This window comes from Epinephelus fuscoguttatus, linkage group LG10, assembly GCF_011397635.1.
Source record: "Epinephelus fuscoguttatus linkage group LG10, E.fuscoguttatus.final_Chr_v1".
Classification (NCBI taxonomy): Eukaryota; Metazoa; Chordata; class Actinopteri; order Perciformes; family Serranidae; genus Epinephelus; species Epinephelus fuscoguttatus.
Genome location: NC_064761.1, coordinates 30,368,501 through 30,388,823, shown reverse-complemented (window position 1 = coordinate 30,388,823; position 20,323 = coordinate 30,368,501). Strand labels below are relative to the sequence as shown.

Here is a 20,323-nt window from a genome sequence, read left to right as displayed (position 1 = left end):
GTTGCAACAGAGCACAATGTATTCACCCAAAGCCCCTACAGCTATAACGTACAATAAGCACCTACTGTGCAAGTGAAAATACTGACGCACAAAATGTATAAGATAATTTAAAATTGAATTTATTGGCATTTAATTTTAAATACACAATATAACAAAATTTAGAAAGTCTAAAGCATACCAATACAATTAGTTATTCTTTTGTTTGCTGTAAAACTATTTACAAAAAGTATTTTCAAGTTCGATAGAAACTGTACAGTCATCTGTCCACAGGGGGGTCAGAACAACGTCGGAGTCAGATAAGTAGTGAAGGCAAGTGGGGTGAAAGGCCACCAGTGTCCTACTGAACTGGGTGGTTGTTGCAACATCAGTGAAGATAACATTTAGGTCAAAACATCTTCTCTTCATACATTTTGTTTCATAAATGGCGTTCCAAATAAAAAAACAAACAAAACAACCAACCATATGTGGGACCCCAACTGTGGAGATCATTGACAACATCATTTCCCCATTTGTTGCATACACAACTAAAAACAGGAAAAGAAACACAGCCAAAACTATCTTTGGAAACCATACTTTTAACAGGTTTTCTGGGTCATACTTCTTGGGTGTTTCCTTCCAGAGATCCTAGGCCTTCTTCATCTTGTTCATGTGAGCGCTGCCATTCTCGTGGCGAGCTGAGCCATTGCTGGTGCCGTTGGTGGCTCCGTGGTTGATGCCGTTCTCGTAGTGTTTGCCGTTGGTGTAGACGGCTGTGCCATTCTGACACTGCTTAACGTCCTGTTTGGGCAACCGTTTACCCTTCACATAAGCCTGGATCCAGAAGTTGGAGAAGAGCACGAAGAAGAAGGTTCCGTATATCCAGATGAGGTGGAGGATCATGGGGAACTGGTAGTCGCAGCTGTCCATGAAGTAATACTGGGTAGCATGGAGAGATACCAAGACAAACTGGGTCTGTTGGGAAGAAATCAAGAGTCAGCCAAGCACTTACTAAAAATAAATGTAGAGGAATTTGTCTCAGTGCCTTTGGAGCAGAGACATTAACTTGGCATTTAAAAACATGCTGAGGAGACCAGAGTAGTTAAAGACACTGGATAAAGGCTCTAAATAAATGCATTCAGGCTACATCATGCGGTCCTGGAGCTGCTCCCAGAGGCCCATGAGTAGCAAAATTAAAATTAAAAATTAATGATGAAGCAAACTACACAGAAAATGGAGTGTAGGGTGTCCGTACCAGCTGAATGGCAGTCATGTATTTCTTCCACCACAAAAACTTCTGGAAGCGTGGTCCAGCAGCAGCAAGGCCATAGTAGAAATACATGATGACGTGGACGGTAGAATTCACCATGGCATGGAAAGATCCCATTCCACCTGGGGTAATGATCAAACAGCTTTAGGCTGACTCAGACCAGTGTAGAGCCTCAGAGTGAAACATCTACGGCCTCTACATCCTTAATTTTTCTCACTATTCTAGATATTCTTGGTATCCTGCACAATGTTTCTTTAAGGTCCCGAAAAAGGAGACAGTGTAGCTGATTGTACAGGTAAACATGTACACGACTGGTTTGCATGACAAAGTTGACGTCACGACAACCTTCCACCTGCACTTGCTTCTCCGTTAATCATTTTCAAAGTCTTAAATAAATCAAGATCAAGTTAGTGTGTACTCACCAGGAGCATAGCCAACTCCCCACCACCAGGTCCAGGGCATGAAGGAGTGGTGGAAGATGTGTAGGAAGGTGACCTGGCCGTGCTTTTTCCTCAACACAAAGAACAGCTGATCGAAAGAAGATATTGATCAGTTAAAGCCAAGACACAGTGACCAAAACTACACACAAAGGCCATTGAGTAACAAACTTACTGTGTCCATGAGCTCAATAATCTTGGAGAACCAGAACAGCCAGGCCACTCGGACCATCTGGTGAGAAAAATAAAGAGTTGGTTAAATAATCATTTCACTTATTATTAGTCAAGAACTGTGTCCGACTTATTACAGCGAGGACTTACTCGAAGTGCTTCAGGACTGTCGGACGTATCAACTGCGTCACATCGCCAGGTATATGATGTGAGCCAACCAGACATCAGGAACTAAATGAGAAAAGTTTATTTACTTGGAGACTCACTGTATTTTGTAGTTTGTATTTATAGCTAAAAACATATAGTGATTCTTGCAGATATAAATTCAACCAAAGCTACATAAATTAAGATATGCCCATTCTGAGAGCTGCACTATGTGTAGGAAGTAAATTAAGGGGCGGTTACATTATTTCTTGAAGTCTGTATTAGCGTGAGATTTTCTCAAGCCCTTTTAAAAACATTTCCCATGTGACATAACTTTCTATGTGATGGCGTTGCTTCATGTGCCTCTTTAGTTCATGTTACAGGGCTTAACCCTCAATGCTGATTTATCCCCCAGACCCGATCTTCCTGCCTGGACTGTTTATGTTCATGTTTGAGGTGACTCATGACTGACATCAGTGTGAACGTATCTCTGCCCTGAAATGCCTTTCACACGCAACCAATGACGTCAAGCACGAAAAAACAACAACAACAAAAAAATGTCACATTTGCACCACCAGTAATGACATGGTGGTGCAAGTGTTCATCTCCTGAATGAGTTGCTGGATGACAATTTATCATATGTTGAGCATGAGGGACGAAGGGAAATAAAAAACCATAGTTACGGCTCTGTTAGCAACTATTGCTGGCAGCTCCGTGGAGAGAGGGGTGTGGGTGCAGGAGAGGAGTCAGGAGTGATGGGGCCGCAATGTGGACGGTTTCATGTGAGAACAGTTCCTCTAAAACTTTAGGATGTCTAGAGCTACATTCCGATATATCTGTTGGTGCCTTGCGACAGGCTGTCGCGGCAGGACTCAAATGTAGACAAGCTAACCGCGTAAAAAAGGTCCATGGCTCACGACCAGGGCAGCCTTCTGTAGTTTTAACGGACTGCTCCTACACTGTGTGGTGAGTGATCTGATCTAATACCACTCTCACAGCAGCTGCACGGCCAGTGACTGGATATGTATCGGATTTCAGGCCATATATGAAAGTGGACCATATCTAAACTTTCTGTGTCCACACTGCTCTAAAAAAACCAAACAAATCAGATCTGTGTCTCATGAGATACAAAACAGATTTGGGGAAAATTTTCTTATAATGTGGATGTAGCCCTATGTGTTACTGATCTGTCACATTAGCTGCATTCCTCAAACCCGTTAACTGTCACAGCAGCAAATCAATGTACTGCTGTGGACGCCATGTTAGTAGACCAGCAACTCCTGTGTTCTGAGATGTAAATCAATTGTTTTGTCAAAGAAGTCTGGTGGCTTTGAAGAGAGTGATATAACAGCTTAAATTCTCTGTTAGAAAAGACTGACTGCAAGGTAAAGTGGGGAAAAATATCACACTGATATGACACCCCTAAATGAGCGTTTCCATTTGAAGAACCCTCAAAAGAACACAGATGGATCCGTCCTTTAATTACACATCTTTAAATGTTAGACTTTAACTAACAATGTCTTACTTCATAGACGATGTATATCGAGAGCACCACTAGAGTGAAGTTGTATACTATCATGGCTTCCTTGAGCTGGAAGGGCTTGCGATTGGCCATTAAGCGAGGTCCCAGGTACAGTACAAAGAACAGGTAACTCAGCAGTATTGCGGACATGGGAATAGGACTCTGCATCAGTGGATATCCCTTCAGCCGCGGATCTAGAGGGGCAAAATAAAAAGACACGATTACATTTAACAACAAACACAAATTGTGATTGTCTATATTTACTCAGGTAAGTTACTCACCAATTCCCGCCAAGAGGTAGTCGTAGATATCCATGGCGTGTGAGCCAATCTCCTGGATCTCTCGAAGCATGTTTGCCGCCTTGTATTGTGACCCAAGTATCTGCAAAAAAAACAATAAGCCTATTGTTACTTTATGTCTCATGTCAAGTCAAACAGTAACAATGCCTCCACCAATCCCATGACAGTAATTCAAAGACTGGAATATCACTTAATTCAACAAACTTTTTATTTTTTGCCACTTTTGAAGGTTGCACATCTTGAACATGTCCTCTGAATCCAGATGTAGTCCTTATGGATGTGATACTTTAAAAGAATAACACTCAACAGTACTGTCCATCAAGAATGGATTACATAAATACCGACAAATAAAAATCACGTCTTATTCATTGCTTGGGTTTTCCTGGCGATCACGTGTGGCCAATGAATGCTTTTAAGGAGGAGCATTCAGAGACATTTCCTCCTGATTCAGCGGGATTGAAATGCAATTACCAGGACAGCGCAGCTCATCTCTCACCAAACAAGCCCTCCCAACAAAAATCCCAGGATGCTTTGCTCAAACAGCTCATGAGACATGGCCTGACATCAGAGAGGAGGTGCTACAGGGAACTGGGAGGGCATCCCTCATCCCACAGTAAGGCGGCATTCTACTGGCTGCTTGTGTGCAGGACTCGTGCCAGAAGTTAAGACACAACACCCAAACTGCTCTCCTTAAATGAACCCAACTGGGAGTCAACAAGGCAGAGTTCCTGATCACTGAACTAATAATACAACATGCAAAACGCTTATGCTGATATTCGAGTTCCTTAAACTAACAAGCGTTACTTCTTCTTATGTGGCAACTTATTGGAAAACTGCCACTGTAAACAGAATCTATCAGTTAAACTACATATATGTGCACACATGAATGTTGCTATGGTTTTCAGAGCTGCGTAATTCTCTGTTGACAAAGGCTTATCATATCAAGTGTAAACTGTAAAGCATATTCACAAAGTAGAGGACACGCAGGGTGCGGTCTCCTCTCTCACCACGCCATTGTTGTACAATCTACAAAGCTCTGACTTTTCACTGCCCAAGGCCTAAAGAGCAGACCGCCTTAAGCCAATATAATTAACAGCTAATAATTTCATGCTGTGCAATGAAGGGCAGGGAGCTCACAAAGGTGCTGCTCAGGCAAACAGGGAGAAAGAATACAGTGCAAAGACATTTGATCTACAGCTATGCATTTTGCCAACAATGAGCTGGGCATAAATTTAGGGATGTATGTTTAAGCTTGTATGTTATCATGGGATAACAGACGGTGGAATTTGTACATGTGCACACTTGTTTTCAAGGCTGTTTTAGTCTGCAAGTGAGCAACTGAAAACTTCAAGGCAATGCATGTAAAACACATTTCTTACATCTGCAGGAACTAACTTACACTGAATGCAAAAAATCTAAAATTGCTGCTGCAGCTTGAGTTGTTCCGATACCAGTACTGGAAATGCCTCCGATACTGCCTAAAATGCAGGAACGCTAGTCTAAGCACCAATGTTTTCATGGCAATTAATTTGTCCTAGCCCATGCAGCAAGTTGCCCTGTGTAGCTATTTGCAGCTACTGTTTTAGAGTCATGAAAAAGAACTGATTTGCAGTTTAGTTTAACATTAGCCGGTAGCAAAATGTCAGTGATAAGGGCAATAATTTACACTGGAAAGTCCCACCAGTAAGGCAACATGTACAGACCTTAGTTTCAGGGTTAGCAGTAGCTGTTATTTATTCATTTTTAAATGCAATGGTATCAAATTGGTACTGTCAAGTTCGGGATTCAGAATGGCAAATATAACATCTAAAGACCTCCAGCTGTAGCCCCTTTTTGCACAGTTCAAATGAAAACATAACAGCCCTTGATCTGCTTATTTTGTGCATTCATTGTGTCGAAGTTAAAACGGATTGTGAGCAGCACGCATTGACAGTGTAAACAGATAATATCTCACAACCTGGACATTCTTCTTCCCTGTGTAGATACCCCCTGCAGCTTGCTCACGTCAGGGTTTTTCAATTGTTAACCACAAAGCAATGTCAACAGCACAGTATCTTTCTAGTAGATCTCCTTGTTCAGGCTTACAGGTGATTGGGTTCAGCATTCCAGACCAATTTCTAACATCTACACAGCCGTTATCACATAATGTGCCCATGATGGTGTGTTGTATAGCAGATCAGATACATACAAAATGCTGTGGTTGTGTTTAAACCGATGGTGAGGCATTTGGCCAGGCGCCTCACATTTCAACAGTACCATCATGTCTGTTGTGTGCAGTCTGTCTTGTTCTGAGGAAAAATGCTGAACAGTTAAACGGAGAAGATGACCATCTGTTCAGGTAAGTGGTGACGTCTTGGTTCCTGTAACACAGTGACTCTGAGTTGTGTCGAGGCAGTTTCACCACATCACAAGGCTTTAATCTGAGATGAGATGATCTGTTTACATCTGATATTTAAAAAGGAATTCCTGAAGCCACAATTCTCCCTTCATTGTGTTGGTGATTCTTTATATTTTAATAGTTTAGTGTAAGTTTTTATACACTAGAAAACAGATCAAATCATGTTGTAGACAATATTACAATATGTAGAATTTGCTCTATGTATACAACTTATTAAATCCCTCAGTTCATGTTCAAACTACTGTATGAACATGCAACACGTGAGTTACTGGAAAGGGATCTTTAGAGAATAATGACCAATAATAAAACTGATTGTGTGAGTCAGGAGGACAGTCTTATGATCATTAACACTAACAAGAAAAAGGAAACAATATTTCTGTATCCTAAGGCCCTGATGAAGATAGAAGTTTTCAGAAAATTGAAAATGAAGCCCCGACCGTTCCAGCTCAATGAAACCACAAAAAAACTTTTCATCAAGTAGCAAAGACCATTTTAAAAAGAACAACTCAATATTAGGGGTGTAAAACACAAGTTTCATCACGATACGATATTACATCGATTCTTTAATATGTTCTGATATTAGAGCCTGACCAATGTTGGATTTTTGGGGCCAATGCTGGTTGTGATATCAGGGAGTAAAAAGAATTTCCAGTACGAGTGTAGTCTAAGATGTACTGAACTCAAATATTTCACTTATGGAGCAATGTGTTCTTATAGCGCCTCAGGTTTCATATTTGAAGTAGAAATGTGGGAATTTAACTTTTGGACTATGTCTGAATTTACGAAGGATGATTTTGCATCCATAGTCAGAGGTGTCCTCAACTCAAATGTATCAGTCATTGCAAGATTTTTTTTCTTCCAGCAACCAAATCTAATCCAAATCTAATTAAGTCCATATATATCACAAAGTGTGCCAGTATATGATCACGGTTCGATTCAACTGAGGGGCCTGCAACCGACCTGTGACGATATCAGTAAATATCCTCATTGTCTTTTTCTTGGCTCCTTGCCATTGTCTGCTTGGTGCTAAGCCTCTAACACTGTCTGAATGTTTAGTAAGGAGGTGCGCTGGGATGCAAGCGGTGACAGATGTGCCATGAGAATTTCAAAATAAAGGCATATAGAATAATGGCTCTTTGGTCATTGAATCGATATACTGGTCCAGATCAATGTATCATTACACCCCTAGTAAGTTAACACCAGTTAGTGAACATCAATTCTTTGTACCATTTTCTGCCTATACCTGTGAACTCAAACACAATGACATTACTTAATGGTTCCTAATCATCACCAATTAGAGGCGTTAGTGTCACCTCAGAGTTTGGATCACTAGTATAAACTGAAGAACTGAACTTTAACCGCCATTGCTGTTCAGCTGTATCAGCAATACTAGTTGCAATTCCACAAGAGGACAGGAACTTCCTCATAACTGTGAGAGGGGTCCACAAAGTGTCTGCTGTGTAATTTCCATGACAGAGTGGAGCAATTTAGCTGCAGTCACATGACCATTTAAACACCACCCTGACTTTAAGCAGTGACCTCTGCACCCTCTCAACAGAAATGTTCAGGATTTACAGCTTTTAGCTACATCAGTTTGTTCTTGTGACAAACTAAACAAAAACTAAAACAAAAAACACCGTTACTCCTTCCCGGTATGTCCCACCAAAACCACTCGTTCAATATTACCTTGACAACGAGGTGGCTGGTTTACTTTACAAAGGAGATATAAAACAGTGGAAAGGGAGGGGGAACATTTCCTATGAGAGCCATGTCAATGAATCATAGAGATGGAAAAAGGGAGCTCACACTCAGGAGTTAATAATGAACCAAAAAGAGAAAAAAAAATTCAGAGGAGCAGACAGGATCCCATTAGCCAAACACACAGTGAAGTATCAGTTATAAAATCAGACATTTCAACCAGAGCAGCCTGATATCCTCAAACACCGAAAAAAGAGAAACCTTCCCTCTAAAAAATACCCGAGCTGCTCAACATGTGGGCAGACTCCACACAAGTTAGTTCACCTTCTATGTAAGATTATGCAACTTACCTTGTCGAGACTAGAATAATTCTCCCCTTAAATCATCAAAAGCCAGTGTGGATTCTTCTTTCACAGGACGGCAAAGCCTCTTTGTAAACTATAAGGGCGGAAGAGCAGGCAGGCAGGCGGGCAGGCTGAGGCGGCAGCAGCAATACAGAGGAAACAGCAGAGCAGGGAGAGGAATAGAGACAGAAAGAGAGAGACACAGAGAGAGAGAGAGAGAGAGAGAGAGAGAGATGGGGTAAGGGAATGAGAAAGTAAACTGACAAAGTGTGACTGGTACAGCAGTATTCCAAATCCCCACCCTCCCTGACTCACACAGTGGATGAATAACTAGCTCACAGAGGGAGAGGGAGGGAAAGAGGCTGAGCCAGAGAGAGCGAGCACTGTGTGTAAGCGAGCGCCCAGGCAGAGTACAACTGGGGTGAGAGAGAGATGGCCCCTATTTAAAATCACACTACAAAACTCCACGATATAAAACGCGACCTGCTACTTTTGTGACCGCCGCCCTGAATTCAAGAAGTTTGAGCCCCCACCTTTGACTCTGTTTGACTGTTTGTATCGCACCCTCCACCCACTGAAACACACACACACACACACACAAAGAAACACACACGCCTCTGGAGTCACCCTGTAAGTTTTCGCTCAGGGGTGGGCTGATAATATTATTCACAGGCAGCAGGCGAGAAATCAGTGGAGACTCTGTTATCATGAAGGGGGCCATTGTTACGCCTCTCTAACCGGCCAACACCCATAAAGCAAAACTAGCTTCCATGTTTCTCTCTGTGTTGGGAGACAATCAATGTCATGGCTAAAATACCTGAAACAAGCCCATAGTCGTTGCATATGTATCAGGTTTTATGTGCTTTTGTTGTTGAATATTTGGCACAGACCCACTTTATGTTTGCTTCACACTGCATACTCACAAATCTAAGCATAAACATCCAGCTTAGTGGAAACTGAGAAAGAGAAACAGAGAAAAATTTAAAACATTCAACCTAGGAAGTGACATAAACAGTCATACAAGGTTCAAGTTTGCTCAGGGTTGGAGAGTAACACTAATGACAGACCAAAACAACTGTTGCAGAGGGAAGACATGAGTCATACAATAATGCTTAAAATTCCTCTGAGCACGTCATGTACGGAGGTTTTGTTCTCCTTGATAAGAAATCACTTACTCTGATCTCACTACCACACCCAGCTTTTCTAAAGACGAACAAAACGTAACAGTAGTTTTCAAAATTTTCTGCTTATGGATAACTTTAGTCCTCTGGTAGCAGGTAGATGGAAACATGTACAGGGAAACCCTTATTTTGCATTCGTGACTTCCTCAGCTTTGCAACATACCTAGCTATCAGTGTGGTCCACACACAGTAGCTTGAACATTTAAAGTTCCTAAGTGACACATTTGTAATCAATCTACAAGGCAGCATTCGCACTTGCAGAGTAATGGAGACCGCAAAGCCATCTCATGCTCAAAAGTTAGCTTGGGAAGGCTTGTAAGTAAAACACAAACAGCAATACAAACTCTAAAAGTCAGTAATTGCCATTAAAAGCCTATTGTCTGGTGCCCTTTTTGTTTGCAAATTCTAGTTGAACTTGCCTGTTCAAATCACAGATATCTGACAGCGCAGCACAGGTGATCTTGTCTCTGTGAAAGCCCTCTTCAGTACAATGTATCTGATTCACTGGGCTGGTTTTACCTGTCACTCTATCACTCTGTCACTGGGGGGTGATGGGCAGTGCATCTTAGCCCCTCCTCCAAATACCGAAACACGCCTGACAACAAAATAGATCATCGTTCCTTGCCATAGTTAGTAGAAATTCTTTCCATTCTTGCTTGATATACGACTTTAGCTGCTTAAAAGTCGGGCATCTCCGTTGTCATATTTTGCACTTCATAATGCGCCACACATCTTTAAATTGGAGACAGGAAGGCCAGCCTAGTAGCTGTGCTCCTTTATTACGAAGCCACGCTGATGTACATGCAGATATGGCTTGGCAGTGTCTTGCCTGAATGAGCAGGGACGCCCCTGAAATAGGCATTCCCCGTCTTTTTTGCCTCTGTTTCATCTTTTTTAAAGTGTTTAAGGCCTTAAACTCAGAATAAGTGTATATTTACATTAAAAAAGTTCATCAGTTTGAACATTAAATATCTTGTGTTTGCACGATATTCTATTGAATGTAGCTCAAAATCAATTTGCATAATTACATTCAGTTTTTATTTATGTTTTACACAGCATCCCAACTGTTTTGAATTAGGGGTTGTACTTATTAACTCTTAAATAAATCTGGGTGTGTCTTTAAAATCAAGGATTTCAACTTACTGCCATAAATCAATCTGGCTTCACATTAGCCTCACTTTTCTCAGCCACTTTGTGCTTTCACCTCAGTAGATGTTGCAATATGTGCTCCACAAACTACAGTAACAATGCAGCTCAATCTTGATCATGCCTTAACAGTAAAGTATTAACAGGTTGTAAACTTCTTAAAGGGCTAGTTCTGGATTTTTGAAGTGGGGTTGTATGAGGTTCTCATATATATTCAGTGCATCACCTTCAGTAGGTGATGGTCAGCGCGTCCCCAGTTTGGAATAGCAGGCAGGAGTCCCTCCAGGGAAGCTCAGCATTATATTGCTGTGGACGGGGGTTGATATTAAAATGTACTTTAGCCACCTTAAAGGAGGCCCACGTAAAAAAAGGATTTATTCATTGCTTGACCTTGCCGGCAGACAGCCTTTTTCTTTGGCACTACATTTTCTCAACTGTAAAACATCAGTATTACTGCGCTGCCCTTACTGTGCACTGAATCACTCTGCAGATCAGCTGTTTGGGTCAGAAAGTTCTGTTGTGAAATCAGACATAAAAGAAACTTTACTTTTGTAAGTACCAGTATTTCAAACATAGTGCGCGCTTGTGTCTTGCTGGGCTAATCAAACAAAGAAAAACTTACTTTGAAGACAACTCGTTATTAGGTCTGTAATGACATGACAAGACAGAAGACCTTTTGGATGATTTTTTTTTCTGGTGGTGCACTGGTGGAAGTGGAGTGATGTGGACCAGTGTGGATGAGAGAAAACAGTTTATGTCGGGTGGTAATGCATTACGTGACATTGCAAATACAGTAATATTACACAAAATCCTGCTGGTAATGTGTTACCTTACTTTATTACTACTAAAACGTAATACATTACTGTAACACCTTACTTCTGTAAACACGTTACCCCCAACGCTGATGCAGACTGTATCTGTTCTGGCATCCTCTGATTCAGAAAGATCCTGAACGAAGTCCCCCTCACGGCATCAGTAGCTCTCTGGGTCTGTCAGCATCATTTACAGTTCACACATCTGCACCATCAGGTACCTTGTCCTCTTTCTTGGCCTCCAGTTTCCACAGAAGTTGCTCTGCTCTCTCTCTTGGCCTGTTCCATCTCCCTCTACAGAGGTTCCTCTTCTGTAAACTGTGGTTTAGAACAGTATCATCTTGTCTCCACAGAGAACAGCATTTCATTGTTGCTGTCATAATCACTCATTTTGACATGTTTTTGTCGTCTATTCCATAAACCACTTACAGTCAGTCAGAGTAATACAGTGTGCGGTAGTGGAGGTGCAGTCATACAGAAGTTTTATGGTTGAGAAAATGCAGTGTCAATGAAAAGGGCTGTCTGACAGTGAGCCAAAGCGGTGAAAAAATCCTCAATACAGCGTCCACTTAGACTGATATTGATATTTTTTTTAGGCCTCTTTTAAAGGTGGCTAAAACACATTTTGATATCAACCCGTCAATGGCAATGGTTCTCTGGTGGGACCCCTGCCTGCTATTCCAAACTGGGGATGCGCCAACCACCGTCTACTGAAGGCAATACACTGACTACATATAAGTACCACACACGATCCCGAATCAACCCTTTAATGCCTCGGTAAAATTCCAGAGATGAAACATGAATTGTAGATACACCCTGTTTCCGGGGCACAGTGCCAAACAAAATACACCTGCTTATTTCAGACTAGAAAACAATTCATTACATAAAGTATTGCGTGACCTCACATCTATAACTTCACCTTGAAATGCATAAGAGCTACATCATTTAAACTCTCCTGGATATGGATTGTAAGTGTGTTAGATATGCAGTCAAAACCTAGTTCTAAATTATTGATAATCTTGATATATTAAAGCATCTGTTGACTTGGAAAATGTAAAAGCAGGAACTTGTGTGCATCAGATGCATCATAGCACTGAGCACAAGTCTCCCAGAATTTTCCACCAGCATATCACACACTGGTGTGAGGAGTCCGACTTTGCTGCCAAGGTACAAATCTCAGGTCAAGCTGTGCAATGTGAAAAACATCTTCTGTAAAGAAATGATGCTGTTCTGAAAAGCAAGATCATACATTAAAGGAATTACCTTCAGAGATTAATGCAGAAATACCTGTGGAAAGCTAAGACTGATAGTGTCAGGTAATTAGTAGTTCGGCTCAGAACTAGAAACACTCTTAGCAGAAGATGTCTTTTTTGTCAGGTCTCTTCCTGTCCTCACAACAAGTCAGCAGAAAGTCATGAATGGCAGCTGCAAAATGGAGTGAATGCCAAGTTGACAAAGATACCAGCTAAGTGAATACTAGTGTCACTTAGCAAAAACAATAACACGCATTCCTATGAAGGCAGAAGGATGACAAACCCACCCAAGGGAAAACAAAGACATTGCTCAGAGCACTTCCTGGGTGACAACACTGTCACCTGGGGCCCAGTTTCACTGAGTCCAAATATGTCTGTCTTAACTACGTCTAAAGATAACAACTGAGAAAAAGACAAGCTGTATCCAGAAAAGGTTGGTCTCATTCCACACGAGTTACAACTCAATCTCATCCAAACTCGTTTTGCTCCATTGTCACCAAAGACGCTTCAAAGGAAAAATAAAACTGCCAGATCATAAATCATTCAAAACTTGCACAGCTCACGGGTTGGTCTGGCCGATGACATATTTGCCCAAAAAAGGAAAAAAGGCAAATGTGAAACAGCCAAAAAGCCTTGTTGAGATGGAACAGACACTTGACAGTAAAACATTTAGCATTAATTCGGGGCTTATTACATGCATTTAACTGTTCTGAAGTTTACACCACACTGAATTTGAAAGCAAAATCATCCCTCTCTTTAACTCTGTATCTCTGCTCTGCAACCTTGTCTTCTGCTGCATCTGAATTAAAGAATGCATGGGCCAGAGACATTGTTAGTTATATAAGAAAAATCAAAACTAACTGCATGCCACCCTCTAGATTTGAATGTGCCCATCAGTTTCCAGCCATGCATGCCAAATTTGTGGTATAAAAAAAAAAAAAGAATACCGCAGACTTGGTGATATGCAAATTCAACATCCATGTTAAAAATACATTGAAGACAAACTAACTTTCAGAAAAACTTGACCAAAGGCCTAAGTCGTAGTAACTGTAGTAACCGTAGTAACCCCCCATGCACAGGAATGTTGCTGAACTTGTCTGGACGTGACATGTTTACACCGTCTCCTTTTCATTGTGTTAACCTGAAGGTGTGTGTGGGGGTGTGAGTGTAGGTGGCGGTGGTGGTGGGGGTGCAGTTTCACCCCTACCTGCAGCTATTCAGACAAGGCCAACACTAGTCTCATTTTCTTCACGCCCCTCCCTTCTTCTCTGTCCCCTCTGCCGGTCTCAACGACTCCGATTTCTGGAACTTTCCACACACAACAATAGAGCTTCGCGTCCTTGTGAATGAGCTCGAGCTGATGGAGACTGTGGAGAAACGACTGCAGCTGAGCAGGTGCAGGAAGAACAATGGAAAGTTAATTTGCATGGTGGCATCTTGCAGGCTGTGTCCACTTACTGAGGTGTTAACAGGGGGACCTGCAGAATTATGACTCCCTTAAATAGTGTTGCAACTGGATAGGTTTAATGTTGCAAATAATTATGTTTAGGAACTCATTCATTCATTCATTCATTCATTTGTGTAACCCTTATCCTGTTAGGGGTCTTGGGGGAGCTGGAGCCTATCCCATCTCACATTGGGCAAGAGGTGGGGTACACCTTGGACAGGTGTTATGTTTAGGAACTGCTGAAGCTTAATCAGTCATTTTCAGTCACACATAAAAAAAAAAGTGACATTAATTGCACAGTTTTATAGTGTAGTTTTGAGTCATCATAACTATTTTATTTATCATTTCCCATCAGTTATGATAAAATTGCACTCCAAGTAATTGCAGAGAACGTGGAGACATCACCACAATAAAGCCAAACAGGGCAAAGACAGCACTTTAGAGGTAAAATCAAACGTAAATTCATCCATACACCTAAAATAATCCCTCACTGCGAAGGAAAACTGTGTGCACACAACCATGGAAAGTACTGTAGGACAAAGTTGAACCACAAAGGTATTCTGTAAACAGTGACTGGTGTTTACACACACTTCAAAAACCTGTATGCTCATCTTGACTACTTATGCTCATTGACCCTTCTGACTTTTGTACTTAGAAGATGTCGCTGCATTCTCAGTTCTCAGCAATGTGACCTTGGATGGTACAGTGTTTAAAGAACTGACTGAAAAAAAGGCCAAACCTAGGGGGGGAAAAAGTAAGGAACAGACGGTACATTGGGACTGCCTGCATCCAGGCCTTTGAATCCACCTGCTCCACTGAGCTGACAGTTTTGTCTTATATAAGGTAAAGCTTGGGAGGCAATGCTCAAGAGTATGCAAAAATCTACAAGTTGTGACTGGAGCTCACAGAGAAAAAATGTTATCGGTGGGAAGGTGGGACGGTCCCGTTCAAAAACATGCCATCACTTGAAATGCTCGAACAACTTTAACAACTGAAACAACTCCTGATGGGTTCCTGGTTTTCTATCTGTGCTACAAAAACCAGTCCAACTGTATTGTGATATCCTTTCAAGTCAAGTCATTATATAACCCAGTATCTCAAATCACAATTTGCCTTAAGGGGCTTTTTTTTTTAACTCTGCAGCATACAGAACTCTCTGTACTTATGGAAATCCCAATATACACCATCCAAATGACTAAAATGATACACAGAATGTGAACATACATGATAAAGATGGATCAAGAAGGATGTAAAGCAGCTTCCAGGTGTCACAAAACATCTGGAGCCTGAGCCACACAACCTCCTCTCCACTATGTAATCTGGAAAGAGGACCGGCTACACAAACAAGAAGCAAGACTGAAGCAAACACACTTCACACAGATAACTGTGTTAAGTACAATCATCATTCATCTACTAGCATCTATTAAGCACTGAAAGGGATTCCCTAATGTGTGTTAAAAAGCCCCAGCATTCCCCCTCATTGAAAGTTTTTCCTTGTCCACTTCAGGGTGTGTCCTCGCAGCTGCCTCTTGGAAGAGCGTGCTCAAACTCATCAACAAAACAACTCCAGACTTGATATGTGGGGCAAGTGTTAAACACGCCCCACAGACAGGTTGCCATTATGCAAGACTCAACCACGACTGGAATGACACTCGCCATGTCTGTCAGGAATACCTCAGATGCTAATATGACAAGAACTTCCACATGAGGGTTTCAAACATGCACACATGGTGATGACTGCAAAACTGAAGATGGAGTTGTCTGATACGAAATTTATGACATACAGAGAGAAAACAATAGGCAGGTGCGCCAATGTCTCCTAAAGATTCATATCTTTTCAAACTTTACAACAACTGTGTTTTTTACAATCTGACCTTTGGTCTAATTCTCGGCAGATATTAAAAACCAACGCATGACCTTACAAGGAAATTAATAATTACAGGACAAACAAAGCAGCCACTGATTAGACTAAAAACACACCTTTCTCTGCATGCTGGTCAAAACACAGCCAGTCATCTCCGAGGTCATCTTGACATATTTAAAGGACTGTAACAGTCACTGAAGCGCAGCTTTAAGAAACTTACACTCACTTGAGTCAATTCAATCCACTGCAACTACAATGCTATGAGTGGGGGTGGAAGGGTGGGTCTGAAAGTTGCACTAGACAAGATTTGTACTGTATGACAACACCACCATCACAAACTTAGCACCACAAAGTGCATCTGTAACAGGTAACAGTATCCTTAACTTAACCCATAACTGGTATTCATGACATTTACCCTAATGAAATGCTAAATTTCAAGTAAGATAGCTTCCTCAAAGGGAGAAATGAAACATCAAAGCATGAATTACAAAACAGTCTCTTAAAATACCAACAAGGGAGTGTACTTATAGCGTCACTTAAAGCAGCTAATGTGGGGCTAAGTATTTATGCGGTTACTGAGATAGGAGAGATGCTCTACGAACTTCAGTTTGGTCTCATTGACTGAGTTATTTATTTACATGTTAATACAACGTATACAGCTAATGTGTGGCGGGTTACCTAACAACATTCAGATCCAAAGTAAAGAGCGTAAATTTTGCAGTTTGCCAGAGGCAGTCATTATGAAACAACTGTCACCATCTTGAACGTTTTCAAATACCCCGGGGTCACAAACTGCCGCTTGCTTCGTGCTTCAGTTGACAAGGACCCCTTTACCATCAGGCTTGTTGGGTATATGTGGCGAGGGACACATGCGTGACCAACATTTTTCCACTCCTTGGCAAAGCACTTTACTACAACTGCTCACTCAGTGACCAACAGGAAGGGGACTGTGGTCTGTGTGATGTTTGACTGCTTCATAAACACACCCAGCTCTGCCTGCACAGGTTTTCTTGACAAAAACCTGGTTAAAACATTTGTTTTTTTAAAAAGTGAGCGTCACTTCCGCTGGCTGAAACTTGCGTCAAGTGAGTCCTTCAGAGAGGGTGTTGACATTAGAGGCTGATGGAGTGATAACGATATGCAACGCTGCAGCAGTAACAGCCACAATGCTGCTGTAGTGTTTACATTTCTATTAGACATACACCTGGGTTGGTTGACCTTGAGGTCCTTTGTCTCCATCCCACAGCCGTCGGTTACGGCTTATGTTTACATACTACACAGAGTCAGTGATCCATTATCTACCTCACTTGGCCATCATCTGAGAAGAAAAGCATCAATGAGGGTTGGCCAGTATGTTCGAGAAACATTAATTCAATGTACAGACGAGCACAGGGTCTGCTGCAGCATATTCAGCATTTTCATTTTCTGTGTAACCATAAAGAATAAGTGACTAGGACTGCAAGATATGCAAGGCAAAATATATTGCAGTTATTTTTTTAAATGTTGCCATTGTGATACAGGTCACAATTTTAGTTGGACTGTTAATGTTTGCATTTTTTTTACTGAAAAATAATGATAATGATAATGCGATTAAAAAAGTTGCAATCTTGCAAAAAAAAAAAATATCGGTCAGCTTTGCAGGACTTGCCTCAGTTGCATCACTTGCAAAACGCAGCATTGTTTCCTCTGGAACATTGAGGTGTTATATGACACCTGTGTAGTAAAAACAAACTGAGCCTTGCAGTATTGTTTCCTTGTTATGCGTTGTATGAAGGTGAAGTGTGGCTGTTTGTGGTTCTGTCTACCTCCTAGGATGATGGAACTGAAAGAGAGTTTGACATGACTGCTGCATGCAGTAATCCAGGCGGGTCTCAAAGTTAAGTAATTATTGAGAATGTTATCTTTAGCCTATGACAGGGACACTCAACTTTCTTTACCTGGGGGTCACTTTTGCAAAAGACAGGAGCCCAGGGGCCAGTTAATTAATAAATATTAGTATATATGAAAAACATGAATTGCCTAATTTCAGCGTTTGCAGCTGTGCACAGGTCAGGAGTACGCAGGGGCGTTTATAGGATTTGGGACATTAGAGGCTTAGCTCCGACCTCTATTGGGGGCGTCTGAGAGATTCTCCCCTAGCGTTTTCTTTTTTGATAAACAAGCTCCATTTTGATGCTTTTCTATGCACTCTGACACCTTATTTCTTGGGCTGTTGGTTGGTCAGTATGCTCTTGTCAAACCAAATTCTGATTGGTCGGACAGGTGCTGGTGTAACTTTAATAAGACTGTGTGTCCACTAAAGTATTTCTTTTCCCAGCTGGTTGTTTGGCACTTGCATTTGTCCTTTATGACGGCTGGTCTATGTGGTATTTGTTCCTTCTCCACTGTGATTGGACGGCTGGTGACAGTATCGAGCTTTGAACGTCTTTCAATCTAATTTTTACTCGGAAAGCTGATACATAATTACAGGAGACATTTACTGTGAGACTTTAACATTATGGATTCATTTTACGAAGTCTCCACAAAGACCCTACGGTTTAAGGCTGGCTGAAAAAGTTTCTAAAAGAAGAAGGATCACACCGGAGCCCTTGTTGCAGCAGCAGGGTGGCTAACGTTAGCAGCTGAGCTACAAATAGTAAGTCTAGGGGCACCCACTGGCTTAACGGATAGAGCAAACGCCCCATGTACAAAGGCTGTGTCCATGCCGCAGCGGCTGCGGGTTCAATTCCAACCTAATTTATTTTCATTTTAAATTAGAAAGTGGTGGAAAGTGGCCCAGCCAACATCTTAAGCGAGGCCCATGTGGGTACTACATGTTCTTCTGACAAGTGGGCCCCATATGATATTGTCCATGGGCTCCATATTGACGCCATGCCAATCGCCCACATGGATGGGTTTACCCAAGTGGGCTCCACAGGGGTTATGCTGGGGCTACCTGGGTAGCAACTATGTATGGGTAAAAAGTTCAACTCCTCCTTCTACTCAAGTGAGTCAAATGCCAACCCAATACATATTCTCAGTTACCAAAAAATGACCAATGACATCCAGCAGTCTTACAAATCTGTGCTCGAGAGTGAATTAAACTGGACCCATTTTTTTTTAAATGTGTGGACCAAGGTGGACCCATGAATGCATCTGAGTCCACTCTGTCTCTAAACCGTTAGACACAGTTACAACATGTGGCCAGCAGGTAAGTCTCACTTTGATAGACTCTAATGAAACTAAGGTAGAATGCTGATCTACCTGTTGCACATAAACACACACAACAAAGTGTCCTCTTTATCACTCCCATTAGGATATAAAAGCCTTCAAAGTGCAGGACACCCACTGAGCCGAGCGGAGGAGATCCGGCTGTCAATGAGCTCTTTGTCCGCAGGACAGGTGCAAATGATGAGATACAGGACGATAGCATCAATGGCTAAAATAACTACACTGATTGGTATGCAAATTTCATTGTAAACCACATGTTTTCAAGGGATACACATTCGTGCGCACCGGATACGAGGTCAGAGGTGACACGCGCCCAACTTTCATTTGCAGAAACACTAACCCCAGCCTTTATAATGAGCAGAAAACGTGTATTTTAGTCTAAAATACTCCACTTGGAAATAAAAACAACAAATGAAGCCCCTGAATGAATAAATGACGTTACGGAAACTGGCAGCGCGCGCGCCCCCAGCACCCCTCCCAAGAAATAAACGCACCTGAAATGGAATAAAAACCTCTTTAAGTCCACAGACCGCGAACTGTGACACTGTATAAAACCAGTTAAAGAAACTACTCACCTTGTTTAAACCTGCGGAAACTGTCAAAAGCAGGCTGAAAGCGTCGCCCGGCTGGTGTGTGAAGACAGTCTGCTTCCTCTTCCTCTCTGCTAAAATCTTCCTCTTGACTCAACCCGTTGATGGAGCTGGAAAAAAGGTGGAGTCACCTCAGGGCTACACTGCTACGAGCCGGTCGCCTAATAAGGACGTAACCAACTGACAGTATCAAATGTCAGTCAGCACCGATACAAAATCAATCAGCTGCAGGTTGTTTCTAACAAACTCAACTGGCAGATGATGCTTGCTCAGACCAATGCAATGTAATTCTGCTGCTGGTGGGAGTGGACCTGTCTAATCTCTGGTGCACAGTAGATGATACACTCCAATTTGGAGGCAGGAGTATAGAGTTAGCATCACAATGGGCCCCTGGGCACAGATAAGCAAAGGGCTTCCTCCACCTCTCCTTCATAAGCGCAAGACACCAGACTTTGTGGTGGTTTTGCATCTCTTTGTGCTCCCTTTGTGTCTCCTTGTGGTTATTTTGTCTTTTTCAGGGTGTCTTAAAAAGTCTTCAATTGTCTTAAATCAAGATTCGAT

The 20,323-nt window shown here is 41.8% G+C and overlaps 1 protein-coding gene across 2 annotated transcripts; it reads right to left on the bottom strand.

The window, feature by feature from the left end:
- Nucleotides 1-98: 98 nt before the first annotated feature.
- Nucleotides 99-19,887, bottom strand: elovl1b (ELOVL fatty acid elongase 1b). Of its 2 annotated transcripts, XM_049588481.1 has the most exons (9): nt 19,748-19,866; nt 8,266-8,390; nt 3,802-3,901; nt 3,524-3,714; nt 2,005-2,085; nt 1,859-1,915; nt 1,669-1,774; nt 1,232-1,368; nt 99-951 (listed from the first exon to the last, which is right to left on the bottom strand). In XM_049588481.1, the coding sequence occupies exons 3-9, from the start codon at nt 3,869-3,871 to the stop codon at nt 625-627; spliced, it is 969 nt and encodes a 322-aa protein (XP_049444438.1). In that variant the 5' UTR covers nt 3,872-3,901; nt 8,266-8,390; nt 19,748-19,866; the 3' UTR covers nt 99-624. The 2 variants fall into 2 exon arrangements, with proteins under 2 accessions (XP_049444438.1, XP_049444439.1); XM_049588482.1 differs by lacking the exon at nt 8,266-8,390 and having other exon boundaries at nt 19,748-19,887.
- Nucleotides 19,888-20,323: the final 436 nt, after the last annotated feature.

Coding starts and splice junctions, on each gene's coding strand:
- elovl1b (XM_049588482.1), bottom strand. CDS start 3,871: ATGCTTCGAGAGATCCAGGAGATTGGCTCACACGCCATGGATATCTAC. Junction 2,086..3,523: donor CGATATACATCGTCTATGAA/GTAAGACATTGT, acceptor TTTCTCATTTAG/TTCCTGATGTCTGGTTGGCT. Junction 1,916..2,004: donor ACAGTCCTGAAGCACTTCGA/GTAAGTCCTCGC, acceptor TTTTCTCACCAG/ATGGTCCGAGTGGCCTGGCT.